Source organism: Neopelma chrysocephalum, unplaced genomic scaffold (genome assembly GCF_003984885.1).
Source record: "Neopelma chrysocephalum unplaced genomic scaffold, ASM398488v2 Primary Assembly neopelma1_25, whole genome shotgun sequence".
NCBI lineage: Eukaryota > Metazoa > Chordata > Aves > Passeriformes > Pipridae > Neopelma > Neopelma chrysocephalum.
In genome coordinates this window covers 34,288,102-34,307,481 of record NW_020897694.1, presented here as the reverse complement: position 1 = coordinate 34,307,481, position 19,380 = coordinate 34,288,102, and the positions used below count along the sequence as shown (strand labels likewise).

Genomic DNA, 19,380 nt, shown 5'->3' with positions numbered 1-19,380 from the left:
CTCTGTCTTGTAGATCTTGCATCATTAATTGCTGCTTGTATCTAACAGGGGACAGATACTTCAACAGCCAGGAAAGCATGTATGGATTATATATAAAAAGTATACATGACAGAACACACAGTATCCAACTCAAATCTTTCTTTGGTCACTAAACAGTACATAAAATGAGACAGAGGGCTTTTCTCCGCTACTGTGAAACAAAAGTCCCTGTCTCCATTTGCCGACTGTTATAATTCAATGTTATTTTGCTGTAGTCTGTGTTTGAGGTGGCTCTCTTGCAGCTGTGTGGGAGGCTGGCAGGAGAGGGAGCGCATCACAGCACAGAGTCCTGGCACTCAGATGCCATCTCATAGAAGGCCTCTTTACAAGCTAGGAGGTACGACTCTGCTGCCCTGACAGCCCTAGGGCAGCACTTTCATTAACCTGCCCTACCTACGGTGGCATCTCTATCGAGGACAGCATTTGCATCAAAGTCTGCCTTCACAGAGAGGAAGTGGCAAAGCAGGGGGAGGGAGAGACAGAGAGAGTCTAGCTTGCTCAAAAGGTAGTAAAACTGATAAAGGATCAACATTGAACAGATGTGAGGAGAAAGCTGTCATTTATTACTTCCTTATGCAACATACTTCAACATTTTTCCAGAAACAAAGAGATTAAGGAAACAAAGTAAAAGTCACGATCAATCCCTTGTGTTTCTCCTGGCATGACACCTTTCTGAGAAAACAGCTTTTCTGAACTCACGCCCAGCACCTTCAATGACCTGGATACAAATCTCTCACTCTTGGTACCCTGTCACTCAAGTTAGCAAGAATCTTAGCTTTTATCTGCAAAAGTAGCAAGTTTCTAGTCCCATCTTGCTCATTGGGGCTGAAAGGTATTCAAAAAGGTGACTTGTTGAAGCTTTAAAAGTGGGCAGATTAAAAATACGTAAGCAAATTATTTTAACCACATATTTTGATTGAATTTTTTTAGTTGTGGGAAGGAAGCTTTTCCTAGGGACTACTGGAAGCTGAAAACAGGTGAGCTGCTACTGGCAACCAGGCTTCTGCAGTGGGCTGTAAGCATGCATTGTTCAGCTCTGCTTCCAGCCAGAAAGCTGTGCCTGAATAGGTGACGGAGCTCTTAAACTTCCAGGTTCACTGCCCCACAAGGGTTTGGCCGACATGTGCCTTTGATGCAAATGCAAAGGAAAACCACTCCCAAATTAATATTATGTAAGTGTCGCTCAGCAGCAATCTAAACTATGCAGTAAAAGGCACAATTCTGACTTTTACTCTGCAACACCACAAGTGTTACAATGGGCAGTGTACTTAGCTGGGATTCCCAAAGGACCACAAGTGATATTAACACTAAAGGTACACCTTTTCTCATAGTCATGTTTACTTTTTTTTGGCATATGGAGAATTGCTGGGAGAAAAACATTCCAGAATTAACATCACAATTCCAGTATTCGTTAATATTTTGAACATCTTCTGCAGCAGGTACTTATTTCTTTTCAACCTAGGAGACACAAGAGCTTATTTCTAAACTGATTTTGTTTGGAAAAGGCTAGATTGAGCATCTTCATTAGCACTATTTTACTTTCTGCGCGAAGACCCTTACAAGACCTCCTGCCACCCATCTCCCTCAACATCAGAAGAGGTCAGTGTTAAAGACAACTACAGGCAAGAAAGGCACTAGACAAAGGCATAGGTTAGCAATGTCTGTGTGTGGAATTTGACTAGGCTGCTTTCAGTTTAGTACAGAAATAAGTCCATTTTATTTGTGTTTTCATGCATGCATATCTACTGGTGAAGGAATATCCCTGGGTGAGATTTCTTATCTGATATTAGTTTGTGAAATAACAAGCTGAGTCTGCTGATCTTAAAAAACGCAGTCTATTCTGAGTTCTTTTTCAGCATTTTTTTTCACAGAAAACCCAGCCTATTTCGAGGTTTTTTTCAGTGTATTTTTTCACATGCCTTTCTTGCAATAGTTGCTCTCTGTCTCAGTGCTTACGTCAGTAGAGAGGACCCCTCCCAGCTAGACTGTGGAATTAGAGTGTAAGCTTCTTGGCACGTGTTCTGTTTCTGTTCAACTTAAAAGCATCAGAAAAAGAATTAAAATCTGCTTTCTCGGAAAATATATTCTTCTCTCATTCCCCAGTAGCCTTAGCCTACTAGGAGATGACAGTCTAGCATTCAGAGAAAAGCAAAACAAAAATTCTGTAAAGCTGGATTCTGAGCACATAAACGTTGATGCAAAAGTCCTTTCAGTCTGACTCACAAATACCAAGGCAGCGCTCTAAATGTACTGCCCGGATCATTAAAAAAATAATAATTCTGAAGGACATAAATGACCTAATGCTCCATCACAAGCACTGGGAAATAGCAAAGTCACAGGGAATGATGACACTTGCGACGATAAATGAAAGTGAATGTTCAATGGAAAGACTGGCTCATTCTTTAGAAAGACAAAGTTTAGACTTGCTAATTCACATGTCATGAAACTTCACATACCTAACTGAAATTCAGGAGCCTATGGCCTCTATCCGTCCTTCACTCATTGAAGATTTAATAGCAGATTGAGTGAGGTGTCATATTATTATAACAAAATTAATGCCTGAAACTATACACAAGTGTAGTTTACTGCTCACATCGAGAAGTGTTTTCATAAAGGCTTGCAAATCAAACACTGCTGTGATGCTTACATGCACTTTGCAATGCACTGTCCTTCCTTTAAAGTATAAAACACAAGTCCAGAGCTTACGTGTAGACATGTAAAAAATGTTTCTTACTCATAAATCAGTGATTTACTGTGGGACCCCACCAGTCAGAGAAGCTTCACTTTCACCTGTAGGACTGTATGAACTCCCGCAGTTGTGAGTAAAGAGCTGGGAGACACCAGTTCCAGGGGCAACTGGAAGTTTCTTTGCACTTGAAGTAGAAATGCAAGCCCTCCACAACGGACCTGCTCACTGCCCTGCTTCCACATCTCCGCTCGCCTGAGTCCTCGTGCCCGGCGGGACCCCAGCGCTGGCTGCCACCACAGCACTGTCGTCCCCAGCACTCACCCTCCCTGCCTCACCTGTCGTACACCAGGCACTCCATGTGGTTGATCTCCTGGTCGGAGCGGTAGCGGCTGTAATCCTCCCAGAGGTCCTTGATGGCGGTGACCGCCAAGATGAAGAGCACGGGGGCCAAGGCCAGCTCCGGCTGGAAGGCATTGACGGCTGGCACGAAGTTGAGGAGGGCGATAAATACAAAGTAGACGTTGGCCAGGCGGTGGAATTGCTCAAAGAGGTTCTTGGGCAAGAAAGACAGTGCCGTGTACTTCGTGGTCTTGAGGCGGTTGCAGGCCAGGACTGCCTTCTTGGGCTTCTCCGTCTCGGCCTCAGGTAACAGCAGGCTGGAGCGCACCAGGCGCGTCTTACTCTCCTTCTTCCTCCGCCTCCTCTTCCTCTGCCTCTCCTTCCCCTCCGGTAGCACCTGGGGCGCTCCCTCTCCTCCTGCAGTGCCCTGAGACATCGCTGCCGCCCCGTTGTCCTCGCCGGGGTAGCGCGGGCAGCTCCCACCGCCAGGCACGGCCCTAAGTTATCATCCTCCGCCGCCCGCCACGGCTCTCCTTTCCTCTTCCCCTTCGGGCGCGGGCGGGGGGGAGGAGGGCTCTTTCGAACCCGCTCCCAACCGCTCTGCCAGGACCTCTCTCGCTTTCTCCTCCTCCTCGTGGGCCGGGGATGGGACGTGGGCAGGCGGCGAGCCGAGCCCTCCTCCCGCGGGCCTCGCCCCGTCCCGGGCGCAGGGGATGCGGGGGATGCGGGGCCGCCGTGCCGTGGCCCCGGCGCGGCGCTGTCGGGGCGCGGGCAGAGCCGGGGGGAACGGCGGGGGCCGCCCGCGGGGAATGGGGAGCGGCGCTTCCGCGAACAGCCTGCCCCGAGCGCCGCGCCGCCCCGGGGCACAGACCCGGGGTGTGACACTTTCGTCGGCTGCTTTTGACTTTTAGTTACGTGTGGAAAGCAGGAGGAGGGGGTTTGAGTGAGGAAATTAGAAGTTCCTACTGAAGCGTCGGCGCTCTGCACCGACGTTCATCCACTGTGCTGCAGGAGCAGCTGGTGGGAGTTTTTACCATCTGACTCGCGTCAAAATACTCCACTTTCTGACTGAGACCGTGTGCTGTGTTTGTACCCAACCCTGTGCTTGGTCTGGGAGATGCAGTGCAACATCTCCCAGCTGCTCACGTCATCTCCCTTGGTGGTGGACGTGGTGCCTGGGACAATCCCAAAGGTGGGAACCGAAAATGAGGTTTCTGATGGACTGCATTAGCCACTGCCAGCCCCACACACGTCCAGGCAGTGGTGTGCTCTAACACGTGTTCGCCTCTACTGGAGTTTTTTATTCCCTTGTAGTAGGGTAGGTCTTTCCAGCAAGGGGTGGAAAATGCCAACCTCTCACTCTGAGGTTTGCACTCCACACTTTCTGGAGAGAGATGCAGTTGCGGGTGATGACAGCGTGATGGATAGACAAGAAATACAGATGAGGATAATCCAGATTGAAAGACTTAGTCTAAAGTCACAAGTAAATAAACGTAGTAAATAAATGCAGAAGTTTAAAGAACAAATAATATGAAAATAATGAAATTATTTCTACTAGGTGTGATATAAGTCTTTGCAGCATCACTTCAGGCTGGGATTTAAGAGCAGACCCTTTAGATAAGGGATTCCTCAGACAGCATGAAAGGCTGCACCAGGTCACGCCAGGATGTCTCTAAATGGTAGCACAGATGCATTTTGTGGTGTGACCATTGGTCCTGATCCTGTGATATCTTAAGGTGGGTTTATATTGAGTACAATAGCAAGCCCCTGATACCTGTCAGCATGTTTCTTGTTATCACAGAAAAAAGGCATGAAGTATGCACATTTGGTCTTGATATGAGGTCATACTGTGTCTCCATCCTTCCTTCTCCCATTTGCAATATGTTTGTAGTTTGCTTTTTAAAGTCCAGATAATTATGAACCTCTTTCAGACCCTGAGGCACTAGGTGAGTGCTAGTTCAGCACATAACCTGATATTGGTACTGTGTGAAGTCACAAACCCTTTACCAATCCTGCTGTCAACTCTTCTGATGCTACTGCAAACCTAGTAGGGATTTCCTGGGTTCCTCAGCTCTTGGAATATGGAAACAACAAGGTTTTACTTAGTGCAAGGGGAAAAGGGAGAATTGGACTGGGTTTCTTTGCTAAGTCTGCTCCTTTGTTGATAAGGGAAAAAGTACAAAAATATTAACAGAAAAAAATGAGATAAATTAAAAAGACCCTTCTGATTTCAATTTTCTGTCTTTATTTTTTGTTTGTTTTTTTTGTTTGTTTTGCTTACACTTGGGGCTAACTTCAAGAGTGAGCTGGAATGAAAAAAAAAAATCCTTTTCCTGTGCTTCAGAAATGCTGAAATAGGATGAGAAGGACACATTATCACTCCACAATATTCCCACAAATTGAGCTTCACCCATCCAAGGGCTCCTTGCAGGCAGCAGTGAATACTTCAGAAAGTGAGTTGCTGGGCTTTTTGACACTTGCCTGCTGGCCTCTATGATCCATTGTTTTGTAGGGCTCTGGTTCACCCCTGGCCCCCAGGAGCTCAAGCACTGTTTAGGCTTCATCTTTTCTCTGGACGGCCCTCTTAGAGCAAACTTTGTCTTTATTAATGCCAGGTGGTTCACGAGTGGCTTTAGTGCAGCACATCTGAATGGAAAGATGCTGCAGACACCAATGTTGTGGCATAGTGTGAACCTGTGCTGAGAGGGGAAGGGAGCCAGTTACTCAGTGTCTGAGAAACAGGTGAGTCCACCCCATGCTGATGCCACGTAAGAAATGGTGTATAGATCAAGTTTAGCACTGCATATTCAGCAAACGGTAACTGAAAGTAAATTGAGGATTAGATATCTAGTAACATTAAACTTTCAATCACAGTGCTCAAGGCAAGGTAAGAAAAGATAAATTCTCATGTAACTCTTAAGCTGCTTGTTTAAGGAAAACACCTGTGTATTGGGAAGTTTGGAGAGCCTAACCTGGCATGAATTGTACTTACACTTAGGGATATTGGCCAAATCTGCGACACCAGATATCCCAAAATTGTCAGTTACAACCCCATAGTTATAAGAAATAGTCCATAAGTCAGTGGGCTGTACTGTAAAACCTGTTTTACTTGCATAGTTTTGGAGCGCTCAGGGTTCACCTTAACAGGCTTTTTTCTGCAATGGAGTAACAGGAGGGAAACTTAGTTTAAAGATATTAAACAGAAGCTGAAAGTTCTTATGTAATCCTCAGCTCACATAGCAGAGTTTTACAAACAGATACAACAACACAAAGATAGCAAACAATTGGGTGGGAGCCTCTGAAGACTCCCGTGTTTGTTTGCTAAATCGTTTATTTCAAAGCAGTTTAAAACTTTGCATTTGAGTATGCCAGAGTTAAGGGCCACCCTTGCAAAGCTTCACTATAAAAAAAAGTGGAAAGTATGCCACACCCCACTGGTAAAAAGCTGAAAAGCTCTCCTCAGGTTATTAACTGGGACTTCCTCTGTTGCTTGTAAACTGCTTTTTTATTAATACAGGCATGCTAGAATGTTGCAAGGCAGTGACATGAGGAAAGGATGTGGTACACCTCTGCTTTCTGTGCAGTCACATGAGGAATCCAAAATTCTGGATATTTATGCTAAAACTTGAGGACATGTAATCCATGATAAATAAAAAAAAGAGTTAACCTTATTTTAAAAAGCCTATAAAATCTAGTGTTTGCCAGGCTTTTCTAGCCAAAAAATTTGGCAGTGTAGACACTCCCAGGAATTTAGTCTTTCCTTTCCATTTCTAAGTAAAACCGTGCACTTAAGATTTGAGAAAGCATGAATATTTGTATCTGAACTCATATCTGAGCTCTTCCTACCCACACAGTCCAAGTGTGTGAGGTTCCAAATTAGAGGCAGGCAGGCAGTAAATTCAACTTTTAACTGGTACAAAATACACATTCACAGATCTGGCTCTAACTTTTGGATTACAAAATGACAAGTATGTTGCTTTTGTTGTCAACTGCAGTACACCTGCATCTTCTGTTAATGGGGTCTTCTGGAGGAAAGGGGGTGAAAGGAGATTGGCTTTAAAACAGTCCAGATGATACACAGGCCCTACAAAGTATCACCCTCAAGAAACATGAGCTAACTGAAAAAACCTGAGGAGCCAAGAACCAAAGACTGGATTTACTGCATAACCTGAATTAAAATTTGGACCCTTTACTATTTTTTTCAGGGTCATCAGAGCAAAGTGTTAAAAACGAGCAATGTCTGAGGATTGCTCTGTGCTCCAATTGCTCTCTGCCACTCAGTGATGTCTCTTTCTTTGTTGTCATGTGGCTGTTTCTGACTGTCCTTCATGTCCCTCATTTTGCTGGGTATCTGCTCTCTGATTTCTCCTGTCCTTAACCTGAATCCAGCCTTTGGTGCCCAATATCTCTTGAATTTCTAGCTTTCCCCTGAGCCTTTCCCAGTGACTGACTCTTTTCTTCAACTGTGCACATTTTCTTCAGATCAAGGACTAAAGTTGAGGTTCTAAGCATCAATTATGCTGATAATATGCCTAAGAGCTTATCTTTGATATCTTAGGCCACTAAAAGCTGAATCTTTAGGTGTGACACTGCCTTTAAGGGTAGTAGGAACTGTGGGATTGTCTGGCCCAAGATACTGTGCTAACTTGGCCTTTTAGATTCCACACACCCTTCAGCTTGAAATCATTATTGAATTATGTGAACAAGCTGGTTACTTAGAGATCAGATATCCATTTTTTTTCCTCTTCTCAGACTCATCAGCTCTGATTATATTTGAAGTATTTTCTATGGTTTGAGGTTTTGTCAGTATATAAAAATCATAACACCAACCAGAAGATGCCTTTGGCCTGATGGCTGCATGGAACGGTTTGAAATTGGCATCCACCTGAATGCTAAGGATGAAAACCCCATAGACAAAGACAAAAAATCCCAAATGTGTTAATGATGTAATAACTCCTGATTTGACTTGTCATGGTTTTTGAATGTTTGGAGTTATCATTATTCCGTTTTAATAATTAACTTCTTCCTATCATAAGAAAGTGAAGCAAATCTAATTTTAACATATTGTCTAATTTACTAGGTCACTTTTTTAACATTTATATGATCCTAAAATAAAGCTTTGCATGTTGGATATTGCCAGAAACATCTGTCAAGTTAGTCCTGATTCTCATGAAGAATCTGGACTTATTTTAGTATTAACATGCTTAATATGCTGGAACCCCCCTGAGGCCTCGGTCAGAGTCTGGGACTTTAAGAACTATAAAAACAACTGTAAAGACATGGTACCATGCATCAGACAAAATCTGTTCTGTCCTTTGCAGATGAGACATATTCCATCTGGCTCTTTGTAAAGGAGACAGGCATACACGTTTTGAACTAGCAGAAAGAAGGCAAGAGGCTTTCAGTGTGAACAGCCTGCTGAAAATGCCAGAATTTGCTGAGGAGAGACAGTAGCCAAAATGGCATTATTCCTCATTTCCTTCCAGTCTCCGGGAGATACGTAATATACACAGACATGCACATGCACGCATATATATATATATATATATACACCCCACAAGCAGTCTGCAAATCATAGAATCATAGAATGGCTTGGGTTGGAAGGAACCTTAAAGATCATCTAGTTCCAATCCCGCTGTCATGGGCAGGGATGTCACCTCCCTCGACCTGCTGACCACACCTCTTTTGGTGCAGCCCTTAATGTGGTTGACTTTCTGGTCTGCAAGTGCACATTGGTAGGTCATGTCCAGTTTTTCATCTACCAGAACCCCCAAGTCCTTCTCTGCAGGGCTGCTTTCAATAAATTCTTTCTCCCAGTCTGTGCTCATGTCTGGGATTGCCCTGACCCACGTGCAGCACCTTGCACTTGGTCTTTTGAACCTCATGAGATTCTTGTGGGCCCACTTCTCAAGGTTTTCCAGGTCCCTCAGGATGGCATCCCTTCCTTCAGTTGTGTCAACTGCATTGTTCAAGCTTTGTGTCATCTTGCTGAGGGTGCACTCAATCTCACTATCCATGTAATTGATGAAGATATTGAAGAGCACTGGTTACAAGACAGAGCCCTGAGGGGCACCACTCATCACTGACCTCCACCTGGACATAGAGCCATTGACCACAGCTCTCTGTCTGCATCCAGAGAAATCCCATTCCTTCGTTTCTTAACAGGCAGAGAGGGGAGATTTGAGTCCCAAGGTGAGCAGGAGCCATGTGCGAAAGAGAGGAGTATTCAGTGTTGCAGCATTAAGGGAAGGGGATCTTGTGCAGGGCCCTGCTAGACCTTTTTGGTGCAATTGTAAGACATTATTGAGGAACAGCTTCTGCCTTTTGGAAGTGAGAGCAATGCTACAGAGACTTAGCAAGCCTCTCACAGTCTGCATGCATTTCATTGAAAGGTTTTTCCCATCTACCGTGCCCAAAGGGCACCTGCATCTTGCATCCTACCAGCTGTGTGTTGCAGAATCTCCTGCTCCGTCACACCATGAGCCCGACCCAGCTGTTCAGCCTCATGAGGGATTCACAGAGGCTGTGTCATGTGTGTAAGGGACTGGAGTGGGAAGGAGGCTACAGCACTATGGAATACATACCTTTGATTGGTGTCTTGTGTGGAAAGAAGCCTGCCCAGAGAGCAGAGGGGTGCCACGTCCTTTCTACCACAACCTGAAGAGCCATGTCCACTCTATAACCCTGTTTGCGTGCACACTCCTAGCAAATGGGCCAACCGTTGAGCTGCAGGGACTGCAGATTTGGAAATCTGTACTACTGTATAATAAACTAGATAAGAAACTAGTCAAGGTGTAGGACAGCTGAAACAATAAAGAAATAAAGCATTCAGATAGCTATAGTTAGCTTCTAGGCATGATACTTATGGAAAAAACCATTTTGGAAATGCTTAACGATTATTTGAGTTGTATGGAATAGCTATGAAGAGCCATTGATCAACATTTTGGCTTTCAAATCTGGAAATTTCCTCTAATGATCTCAAATAACTGAAAAAGTGCCACCACAGTTGGTGGAGAGAGGACACTTCTAGGACACCAAGAACATCCTAAAGTGGGTCAGTAGGTAAATAGGTCAGGTGAAGCCTATGCTCAAAAGCACATCATTTTTCACTGACTGTAGAAGTCATAAGTGATTAGTGCAGAGGAAGATATTTCTCTGATGGTGTCCAAAGCTGGGTGAAGTAAATTTTCCCCTAATGTCTTGCCCAAGCCAGTCCAGAGCACAGAACAACCAGCACTCCACTGTCAAAGACTGGATGGGGCACACACAGTACAAGATGCTTGCAGGAGAAACCCTAACCCTGTCAGGATCCTGTGGCCGCTCAGCTGTGCCTGGCACACCTGCCAAAAATGATAATACACAGTGGCAAGTTGCCCCCTTTGTGCAGTGGGAAGTCAAAGGCAGCTCCTTACCTGGTTAACCTCCCCACTTGTAGAAATACTTTTATTTTTAATGTCAAAGACGTTTACTGGGGAGCATCTATAAGCATTGCTTTAGTCCACCAGCTAACATACTGATTCGCAGGGACGCTGCAGAAGAGGAAATGCAGGAAAATCTATGTAATTAACTGCAGGAGTAAAAGCAGACAGATGCTATTTATAGAAACTGCAGTTAGGGAGGACATGGAAGTTAATATCCTTACTGCGCCAACTCTTGCTATTTCATGGCGAGTCTTACAGTATTTGTTGCTGTTCTTAAAACTGCATATCCTTGTATAATGGGAACTTGCAACCATTTCAGCTTGCTAAGGCAAGAAAACGTGGTTGGAAAAAACTTGAAAGTGAGAACCCCAGAATCAAAAAATAAAGAGGAGGATATGAAAACATATAAGTTAATGTTTTTGGAAACACTGTGATTTTTAACGCAATTCTGTGAGGTTTTTTTAATCCTATTAATTTTTAACACCAAGAACTTGGAAATTATTCGATTTGTATTGAAGCTGCTGTAGGAATTCCTGTATGCATAGAGTCAAAAGCTGTTTCAATCCTCCCTAAAAAGAAAATACTGTCTCAGGATATTGTTCCTGAATGCCAATTCAGGGTGTCTCTTCAAATGAAGAGATATTTAATGACCTATCATACTTACATTTTGCTATATCTATGTTTCTTATAAACTGCCAAAAATGCTAATTAGAGATGCTTGAATGAGTTTTTACAGGAATTGGTCATAGAGGAGCTATGCCTTCATGGAGAATTAACAAAGGGAAGTTGGGGCTCTTCTGCTATTTGCTTGTTAGTCAGGACTTCTTGAAGAGAAGGCTGTGCAAACCAATGTTTTCTTGCTGGCTAGTCACTACAGTTAGATTTGTGTTTGTAGTTTGTGACTCTGCAGTGCAAAAACAAGACTTCCATTTAGCTCAGATGCTGGGCATGCAGCGAAAAGAGGTGGCTGCAGGCTCTTACTCCTGGGAAGGCAACTGCTGCTTTCAGTCTGCTGCAGGTCTAGGGCAACACTGATTGATTGTCTCCCGCCTAGAGCTGACTCGGAATGGCCAGGCTTAGTACAAAATGGTGCAAATGGGCTGTAAACAACGAGATTTGAAAAGAAAAGGAGGAAAAAAACCTCAACAGCAGGAGAGTGAAAGGGTGACTTTCCTGCCTTTGGGGAACTCATCTGTAAGTAGAACTGATTGGAAAAAAATCTAGTTCATTCAGCCTGACTGCTTTGTTGGAAATCTAGTAGCCTGAAGAGCTTTTGCTGAAATAAAGGCAACGTTTTCAGTGGTACCTGCTGGGTTTGTCAGGAGACTTGTGATACTACTTATGAGGACGTTTGCCCGGTCTGCTTTTCCTCCTGCCCCAGCGGCAAGGGATGCCCTAAGGTCTGGGATCCCTGACTCTGCAGCACACAACCCTGGTAGCTGGGGCCCTTCTAGCTGCTTGGACAGCTTGCAGGCTTCTTAATGAGTCCGCTAGTATCAACAGAGAAACTGTCAAATGCAGTATTTTAGTAACATACACTCTGAAAAATATTTTAAGTAAAGCAGTGCTTTGGGACCAACTCAGACTACCTACAAAATAATATAACCAAAAGTAGAAAATTCCTTGTAATAGAGCAACACAAGCTCCTGAATATTTCTGGTTTTAATACCCATGCCCAAGTTCAGTGCTGAATGCTAAGATCCAAACATCCAAACAGGTTGTTTCTCCCTTAAAAATTCCAAGCACAGGCTGCTAAAAGACTACATACTTTAAGAACACTGTTATATGTCAAACTTATTGTCTCTGTTTATATTGTATGCCATTGACCATGAGAAATAAGTTATACTTTCAGCCTACTAAAGCTAATGAACTTTAGTGGAGACCTGCTTTTAAAAACAATATTTAACCCAGTATTTCTGCAATGCCAAATATATTTGATCTGACTTGTACTGAAGTGGGTTGAGAGGTTTCACAAATTCCCTAGAATTCCCCAACAGTTTAAAAACCTACAGAGCTTCAGAAACACTCATTATTTTGTGGGGGTTTTGTCTGTTTGGTTGTTGTTGTAGCTGAGGTTTTTTGTATTTGTTTGGTTTGTTTTTTTCCTGGTGTAATCCTCCAGGTGTATAGCAATTCATCTTACTGCTCTGTAGACCTCTCTATTGTGTAGCAAGCAATAGCTAGTCAAGGCTGTATGGCAGTGGAGTGTATATAAGCATCAGTTACAGCTAGGTACCTGTGGGGAATGTGCATCACAGAAACAGCTGAAAGATGACTTCTAATGCAGCATTCACTAACGCAGTAAATAGAAGCTTGTACATTAAGAGTGTGTAGGGCTTGTATATAAGACTGTATGTTAAAGTGGGAGAGACTTTTTATAATCAACTAGCTTTTATTGTGTTTAGAAAAACAGAAAATTAGTGCTGGCTCTCCTCTGATCTGAAAGTAACTCTCAGGGGTGGGAAAAATGGATAATTCTTTCTTCCCGTTGTCCAGAAGCTGAAACTTCCAGCCAAGTTCCTCACAAATAGTACTTCCATGGTGCTGTGCTGGCATACTGACTTGGGAAATTACTGCTTCTGCTTTGTCAGCAGTGTCAGTGATCCGTGTTTTTTTCCTTCCTCCATTTAGTTGTCCCTGCTGGTCATAATTTAAACAGGTTTTTATTGTCTGTGTTTTTATATTATCAGGTAACGCTACTAATCCCTACATGACCATAAACACGCTAAATATACTATACAGCACCCACCATATGTACACAGTAAAACCACACAAATGCACCCGTTTTGTGTATACACATAGTCTGTGCATACACACACTGGATCTATCTATGCATAGTGTATAGAGATGTAGTACTCTACAGTATGTAGTTATGATATAGCAATCTGAGAGATTTCAGTAGGCCATCGCTTGCCTCTGTTAAATCAATTACATTCATTAAGCTACAGCTATACTTTCATAATGCAACTCAAGCTCTTGTACGCCTTGCTTCCAAGAAAAGCACTGAGCCTTAGATAACTAATGTTTCAAATAAATAAGATGTGGGAAATCAGAAGGAATGACAGTTAAAGGGTGGCATATCAAAACAGTAGTTAGAAGAAATATCAAGATCAGCCAGCACAATAAATTTAAAGGGTGGAGGAGAATTGCAATGGCAACACAATGTTTTGATCAAAATAAAGCAATTTTTACTTGTAATGAAGCACTAGCCCATGATTTTTAAAGATCCATGCATTCAACAACCACAGGCTGCCTTTCAAGTTTACAGGCTAATATATCTTCATATTAAGAAAGGATACGGTTTATAAGTCTCTTTCAACAAAACACCAGATAGCTAACACAGCAATAAAAAACAGAAACTTTTTTTTTACACTAAAAAATCTCCAAGTTTATATGGCTGGAATTAGGACTCCAACCAGTAAACCCTGATGGGTACTGTTTATTCTGTTTATTCTTAATGTGTTGATTTTCTTTTCACTATTATTCACTCTCTGCTTAGTTACAATACAAAACCATTTCTGCTCTCTGACCCTCCTTGCCTGCTCCTCTAACTCTCTTTTTCCTAACACAGACTTTGGCCAGATCAGTATAACAAAGTGTTGCAAGGTACGTGCATCAATCAGGGGAGTGCTGAAGTGTGATCTGCAACCAGCACAGCTGTGCCAGCAGAAACCCCTAGTATGGATTGAGACATATCAGCAAAAGTGCTCTTTTTTTTTTTTCCTCAAAAGGGCTGCAACAATCCTTGAGGTTCTTCTGGGAGACTGGGAACTTACATGAGAATGTGTTATGTAAATATCAAGTGACTCAGTTTGACTGATGCAATCCTTGGTGCAGAACTCTCTCTTCCTTGACTCCTCCATGCTTAAAAACAAAGCAGAAATAAAGTAAGCACCAGCATACGATCACCTGGAAAGCTTAATTTTTAGTTCCGCTTTTGGTCCCAAATATTGTTTTGATCTGAGCTGCCTACCAATCTTTCAGACAATGTTTGACCAGTGGTTTGGAGCATAATATGTATCAGGTATTTGGAAGGGTGTTATGAAGGAAACAGCTTAGCTCTTCAACAGTAGTTTCCGAATAGCCTGCAGAGATTGGGCCCTGGAATATTTTATTATTATCCAAGTAGCCTCTGGGGCTGAATTTCTGTCCTTTCATACTTCTATTTAATGCATGAGTTTTATCCCTTCCATTTATATTCTCTTCTCCATCTGACTAGTTTTCTTTGTCCCCACAGTGAATAAAGAAATTTATTCTTTGTTCAGACAACCTTAACCCTAAATCCCATCTCCATGCAACAGCAGAATTAGGTAATGCACTAGCCCCTGGCAGATACCTGCTCCTCAAAGAATATAGAAAGCTCAGGAAGCACTGGCTGATGTCTTGTTGGACAAACCATTTCTTGAATCTCTTTGCAGATGGAATATTCTTTGCAGCTCATTGACCATTACATGAAAAAGCCACTGCTGTGCTTTATTTTCACATCATCAACAAATTGTGGCACAGCTGGGAACTCCCATAATCTCTCTACTCCAGATGTCTCTCCACTTTCTTCCCACTATATAAAATCCTCTTCTTTTTTTTTCCCCTAGTTATGGTTTTAATCACCTTACAGAAAACACTAGGTGGGATTTGTTGATTGCCCTGCAAATTAAGGAGTCCAAAAGATCCCAAGAGAAGGTCAAAATAAACCATTGAGCTGGTATTTAATTAGCATTTATCAACAAACAGATTTTAAAGCAAATGTTAGTACAGGCTTACTAATAAAGGGAAGTGTTTGTGTAATATCACTCCCACTCATTTTCACCTTGAGGTATTTTAGGGATTGATGACCTGGAAAAGTGAACAAGCAGTGAGTACTGTACAGACTGTGGGCAGTAGGAAAAACTGTTTGTCTAAATTCAGTGTTGTGACAACTTTGTGATGGAGACATCAGGCCTTGGTGTCCTTGGAGTGTAGGTGGGCGAGTGAGTCACTTATTGCTATCCTGACATGCCATAAGTAGGTGGCTGTTCTCCATTGTCAGAGTATGGTCCTTCAATTTTTATTCATTGAGACATCACCATTTAAAAATGGATTTATTTTGGCTCACACTTGAATAGCCAGTGTCATTTTTCATTCTGAGCAATGAGCTGCTTAAAAACAATATACTTTATACCTGTCTACTGCCATTTACCAGTTCCACAGTCTTGAACCACTTTGTCTGCTCCAAAACAGTGCAAGGTGTCTGAATGCAGATGACAATGGCTGGAAGCAAAACTACAGCCAAAAACTACCTTGGAAAAGTGCTGTGATAGAAATGTCTCATTGCTGGTCGTGCTACCTGTGACAGAAGCCATACATAGGAAAAGGCATAGGAAAAATCACTAAGTAGCACAATGGTTAATGCACTTATCTTATTCCAGACATCATTTCCTCGGAAGACTAGAAAAATGTGCAGATGGAAGAAATATGCTTTCTAAATGGGAATTTAACACTGGATTTCCTGAAATGGTTTTGGTTAATTGTGAAAATCTGTCAGAATTATTGGCACATAATATTAAAGAGAAACATCAGAGTTTATAGTTGCCTCCAGTGAACTGCTACAGAGCCTGTAGTCATTTTGCTAAGGAACAAATGACTAGATGATCTCCAGAAGTCCCTTCCAACCCCAAACATTCTGTGATTCTGTGAAATACTGCCCACTAACAAACATGTGGCTGAGGGGGCTGTTAACAGAGCTGTTCCAGAAGGCCTTCTATTATCTTTATTAAAAATGAAACATTCATCCACACTAACACATATTTTTGCTACATATCTGAATTCTTAATTTTGTGATGGCCTGGGCAAAGCTGCTGATAATTTAGGAGAAAGTCCTAGAAATGTCTGAATCCAAACCAGCCAGCCACAGTATGACAGTTTGAAGGGCTTGTCAAGCTGAAAGATACTTATTCAAAACTGTCATTCCTCTTTCTGAAAGTCCTCTCACCTCACTCTCCTCTGCTCTTAGGAAACTGGGTGCGGACCCCAAAAGCATCACCAATTCTGCAGCCCTAGCAAGTTTCAGATTTGGTAACTGGTTTTCTGGCTTTGGGTTGATTTTTCTTCCTCTTCTTGGAAGGAAGAGCTTGTATTAAATTTACTTTTTTTCTCCCTATTGTGTTCCATAGAGAAATTTCCTTGGATATGCCCAATTGCAGACCCATTTCTGTATTTCAGCCAGCACAGCCTGGTCTAGGAGCTGCTTGGCCTTGGTCCAAAGTTCTCCAGATATCCATCTCTTATGCGCTGGTATCCTGGTCTCCAAGGGCTACAGACATGGCCACTAGCTCTGAACACATCCAGCTTTCCCTAAGCAGTCTTTTTTTCTCTTTCATTTGTTCCTCCCAGCTCCCTTATTTTACTTACCATCTACCACAGTGACTTCACTCAACCTCATCAATTCAACCATAGCCATGAGGCAGTTTGCTTCTCTCTGAAGGCTACAAGTACCTGGCCTCCTTTTCTTTCCCATGATTCCTGTTTTTCTTGCACTCAGTGAGCTTACTTTGTTCCTCCTTTTCTGAAGAAAAAGACCCTGACAGCTTGTACTTATATACCTATTCTTCTTAAAGCCTTAAAGCCCACAGTTACATGGTTCTATCTTTGAAAGATATGGGCAAATTTGAGTTTGGTACAAGTAGTCACAACACCATTAATGCTAATAGATTTTTATCGGGGGAAAATTAGTCTAAATTGTCTGTTTTCCATTTAAAATAACTATACAGAATAGATGTGCACTCTGTCCATCCACACAGCTCATTCATTCTCATTGCCTGTGTCTCTTGTGGCAGACTGTTCTTTTTAAAGATTTCAGTAATAAAAAATGTTTCCATTTCTACTAATACTCCATTGTTGGCAAGTTTGGACAATTCAGCATACTTTTGATAAGTTTTTAAGGATTAGCTCTTGCATACTATATGCTTATTTTAGAAAGGCTGCTTATGCATATTTGTTAAGTTATAGTTGAATTTGTTGCTAGAAATAAATTCCTACAAACACACATTATTTTGAAAATGAATAATGTAGAGAATAATAATGTATAATGAATATTTAAAGTTTTGCTCCAATTTTCTGTCAAAAAGTGAACATGAATAGAATTAGCAAATGATATTAGACTAAGAATTGAACGTACAACTTCCTTATCTTTCTAGGATCCAGTGTGGCAGACCTGATAATAAAATTGCCTCATTTTTCTGAGATTCCTTTTAAAACATTTCCTTCACTTGAAAAAATGTAGATGATTTTTAAAAATCAGTTTAGTGACCAGGTGAGTTAGATGCATACAGGATTAAAAAAACCTAAATCCTTACTCAATTTATAGGCTGACTCAGTTTCCAGATCAAACTTTGCAAGCTAGCTGCCTGTCTCAAGGACAGCATGATATAGCATGGCCTTCACCAAGAAAGGGAGTATTCTGGATCATGGTTGTATTATTCTGGTCAAGGAAGTTTCCAAGAAGTCTGCTTTTAACCTGTGCCTGCTCTGTAGGTCAAATGGGGACTCTACCTTTCAGGCTCTGAACCTAATCCTGCTAACACACCACAGTGAACAAGATTTTGTAGATTAATTTATAGGAGTTTTTCTCCATGTTTTCATCATGGATCACTCTGAGGATGTATGTACTTACTCTGTCACTAGTGACAGGGTCTATCAGGTCTGGGTCATCTTCCTGTTCCACCCAGTTCTCAACTTATCTGGTTTCCTTATTAGCTCCTTAGGTGTAGCATGGCATGGGGACCACCTCTCACTGTGGATGAGTGTAAGGTCGTGTTGCACAAAGGGTTTCTGGCACACGCAAACCAGTGGTTTGTCAACTGTAAACAAAAGGAGGAAAGAGACAGGACAGTACAGAAACCAGATGAGAACCCCGAAGTCCAGAGAGAATCACAACTCACACAGTGATCCAGATAAACCACCACAAATACTTCAGGCAAAAAGATTCTGCTTTTTTTCCTATTTTACACACCTTGTGTGTGCATGGACCACTGGCTTCAAAGTAGTACTAGTAGTACTACTAGTAGTACACTACTAGTAGTAATGGACATGGTGATTTAGCTAACAGCAGTGTGAGAACAGAGAAATATACAGCAGTGGTGATCCAAAGATAGGCAAAAAAAAACATTCAGAAAGCAACTTTCATGGAGAAATACCATCAGGAGACACATATATATGAATCTAATCCATTGACAAAAGTAGACAAAGCTAACAGTTCCTCTGACACATCACCCAGGATCTTCTTTGATAATGAGGGAATATAGCTGGTTTCATGTAAGATGTTGGCTGCAATGTGGAAGTATGCAATGGAGAATAAAATGTTTAAAAATCAAAGCTGTCCATGTAAGAGGCAGCGTAGCATGAATGGCCTCATTTGGAGCAGATTCCTGTTAATGAGGTTTGGGAGGAAAAGCTGTCAGACAGCTAATAACTACTTACAACCTTGTGTTGATTTGAATTCCTTTAGATTGGTATTAACCACAGAATATCGACCACATTGGTTTTAAAATAGGTCTGACTGGACCTTACTGGAGTTCCCCCTTCCTTCAAACATTTTATATCCTCACTTGAAACACTAGAAGGAAAAAGCGCTGTTCGAGGCACAAACCATTGCACTTGGGAAGCCCTCAAGCTCTCATAGTCTCACAGGGGATGACTAGGGCCAAGAAATCAGTGTTTGTCTTTTCTTCTACGATGCCGTAATGCCTCCTGCCCACACCTTCGCTTCTGTCAGACACCTCTACCAAAATCAGTGGATGCTGACACAAGCTATTTTGTTATCATTAAAGGCCATATAGCTTTGCCAGCTTGGCAATAGTCTGCAATTTAGAACAATTAGTTGGCCAGAGTGCCTTGATGTTTACAGCACAGGACTAT

The 19,380-nt window shown here is 42.2% G+C and overlaps 1 protein-coding gene across 2 annotated transcripts in view; it reads right to left on the bottom strand.

The window, feature by feature from the left end:
• The window catches only part of ATP10A (ATPase phospholipid transporting 10A (putative)), a 115,400-nt gene extending 111,704 nt beyond the window's left edge, over nt 1-3,696 (bottom strand). For both annotated transcript variants that reach the window (XM_027674848.1, XM_027674850.1), the window contains exon 1: nt 3,064-3,696. In XM_027674848.1, the coding sequence (XP_027530649.1) occupies nt 3,064-3,503 (440 nt within the window). In that variant the 5' untranslated portion in view covers nt 3,504-3,696. The remainder of the gene's footprint in view (nt 1-3,063) is intronic.
• Between the last annotated feature and the right edge of the window lie 15,684 nt (nt 3,697-19,380).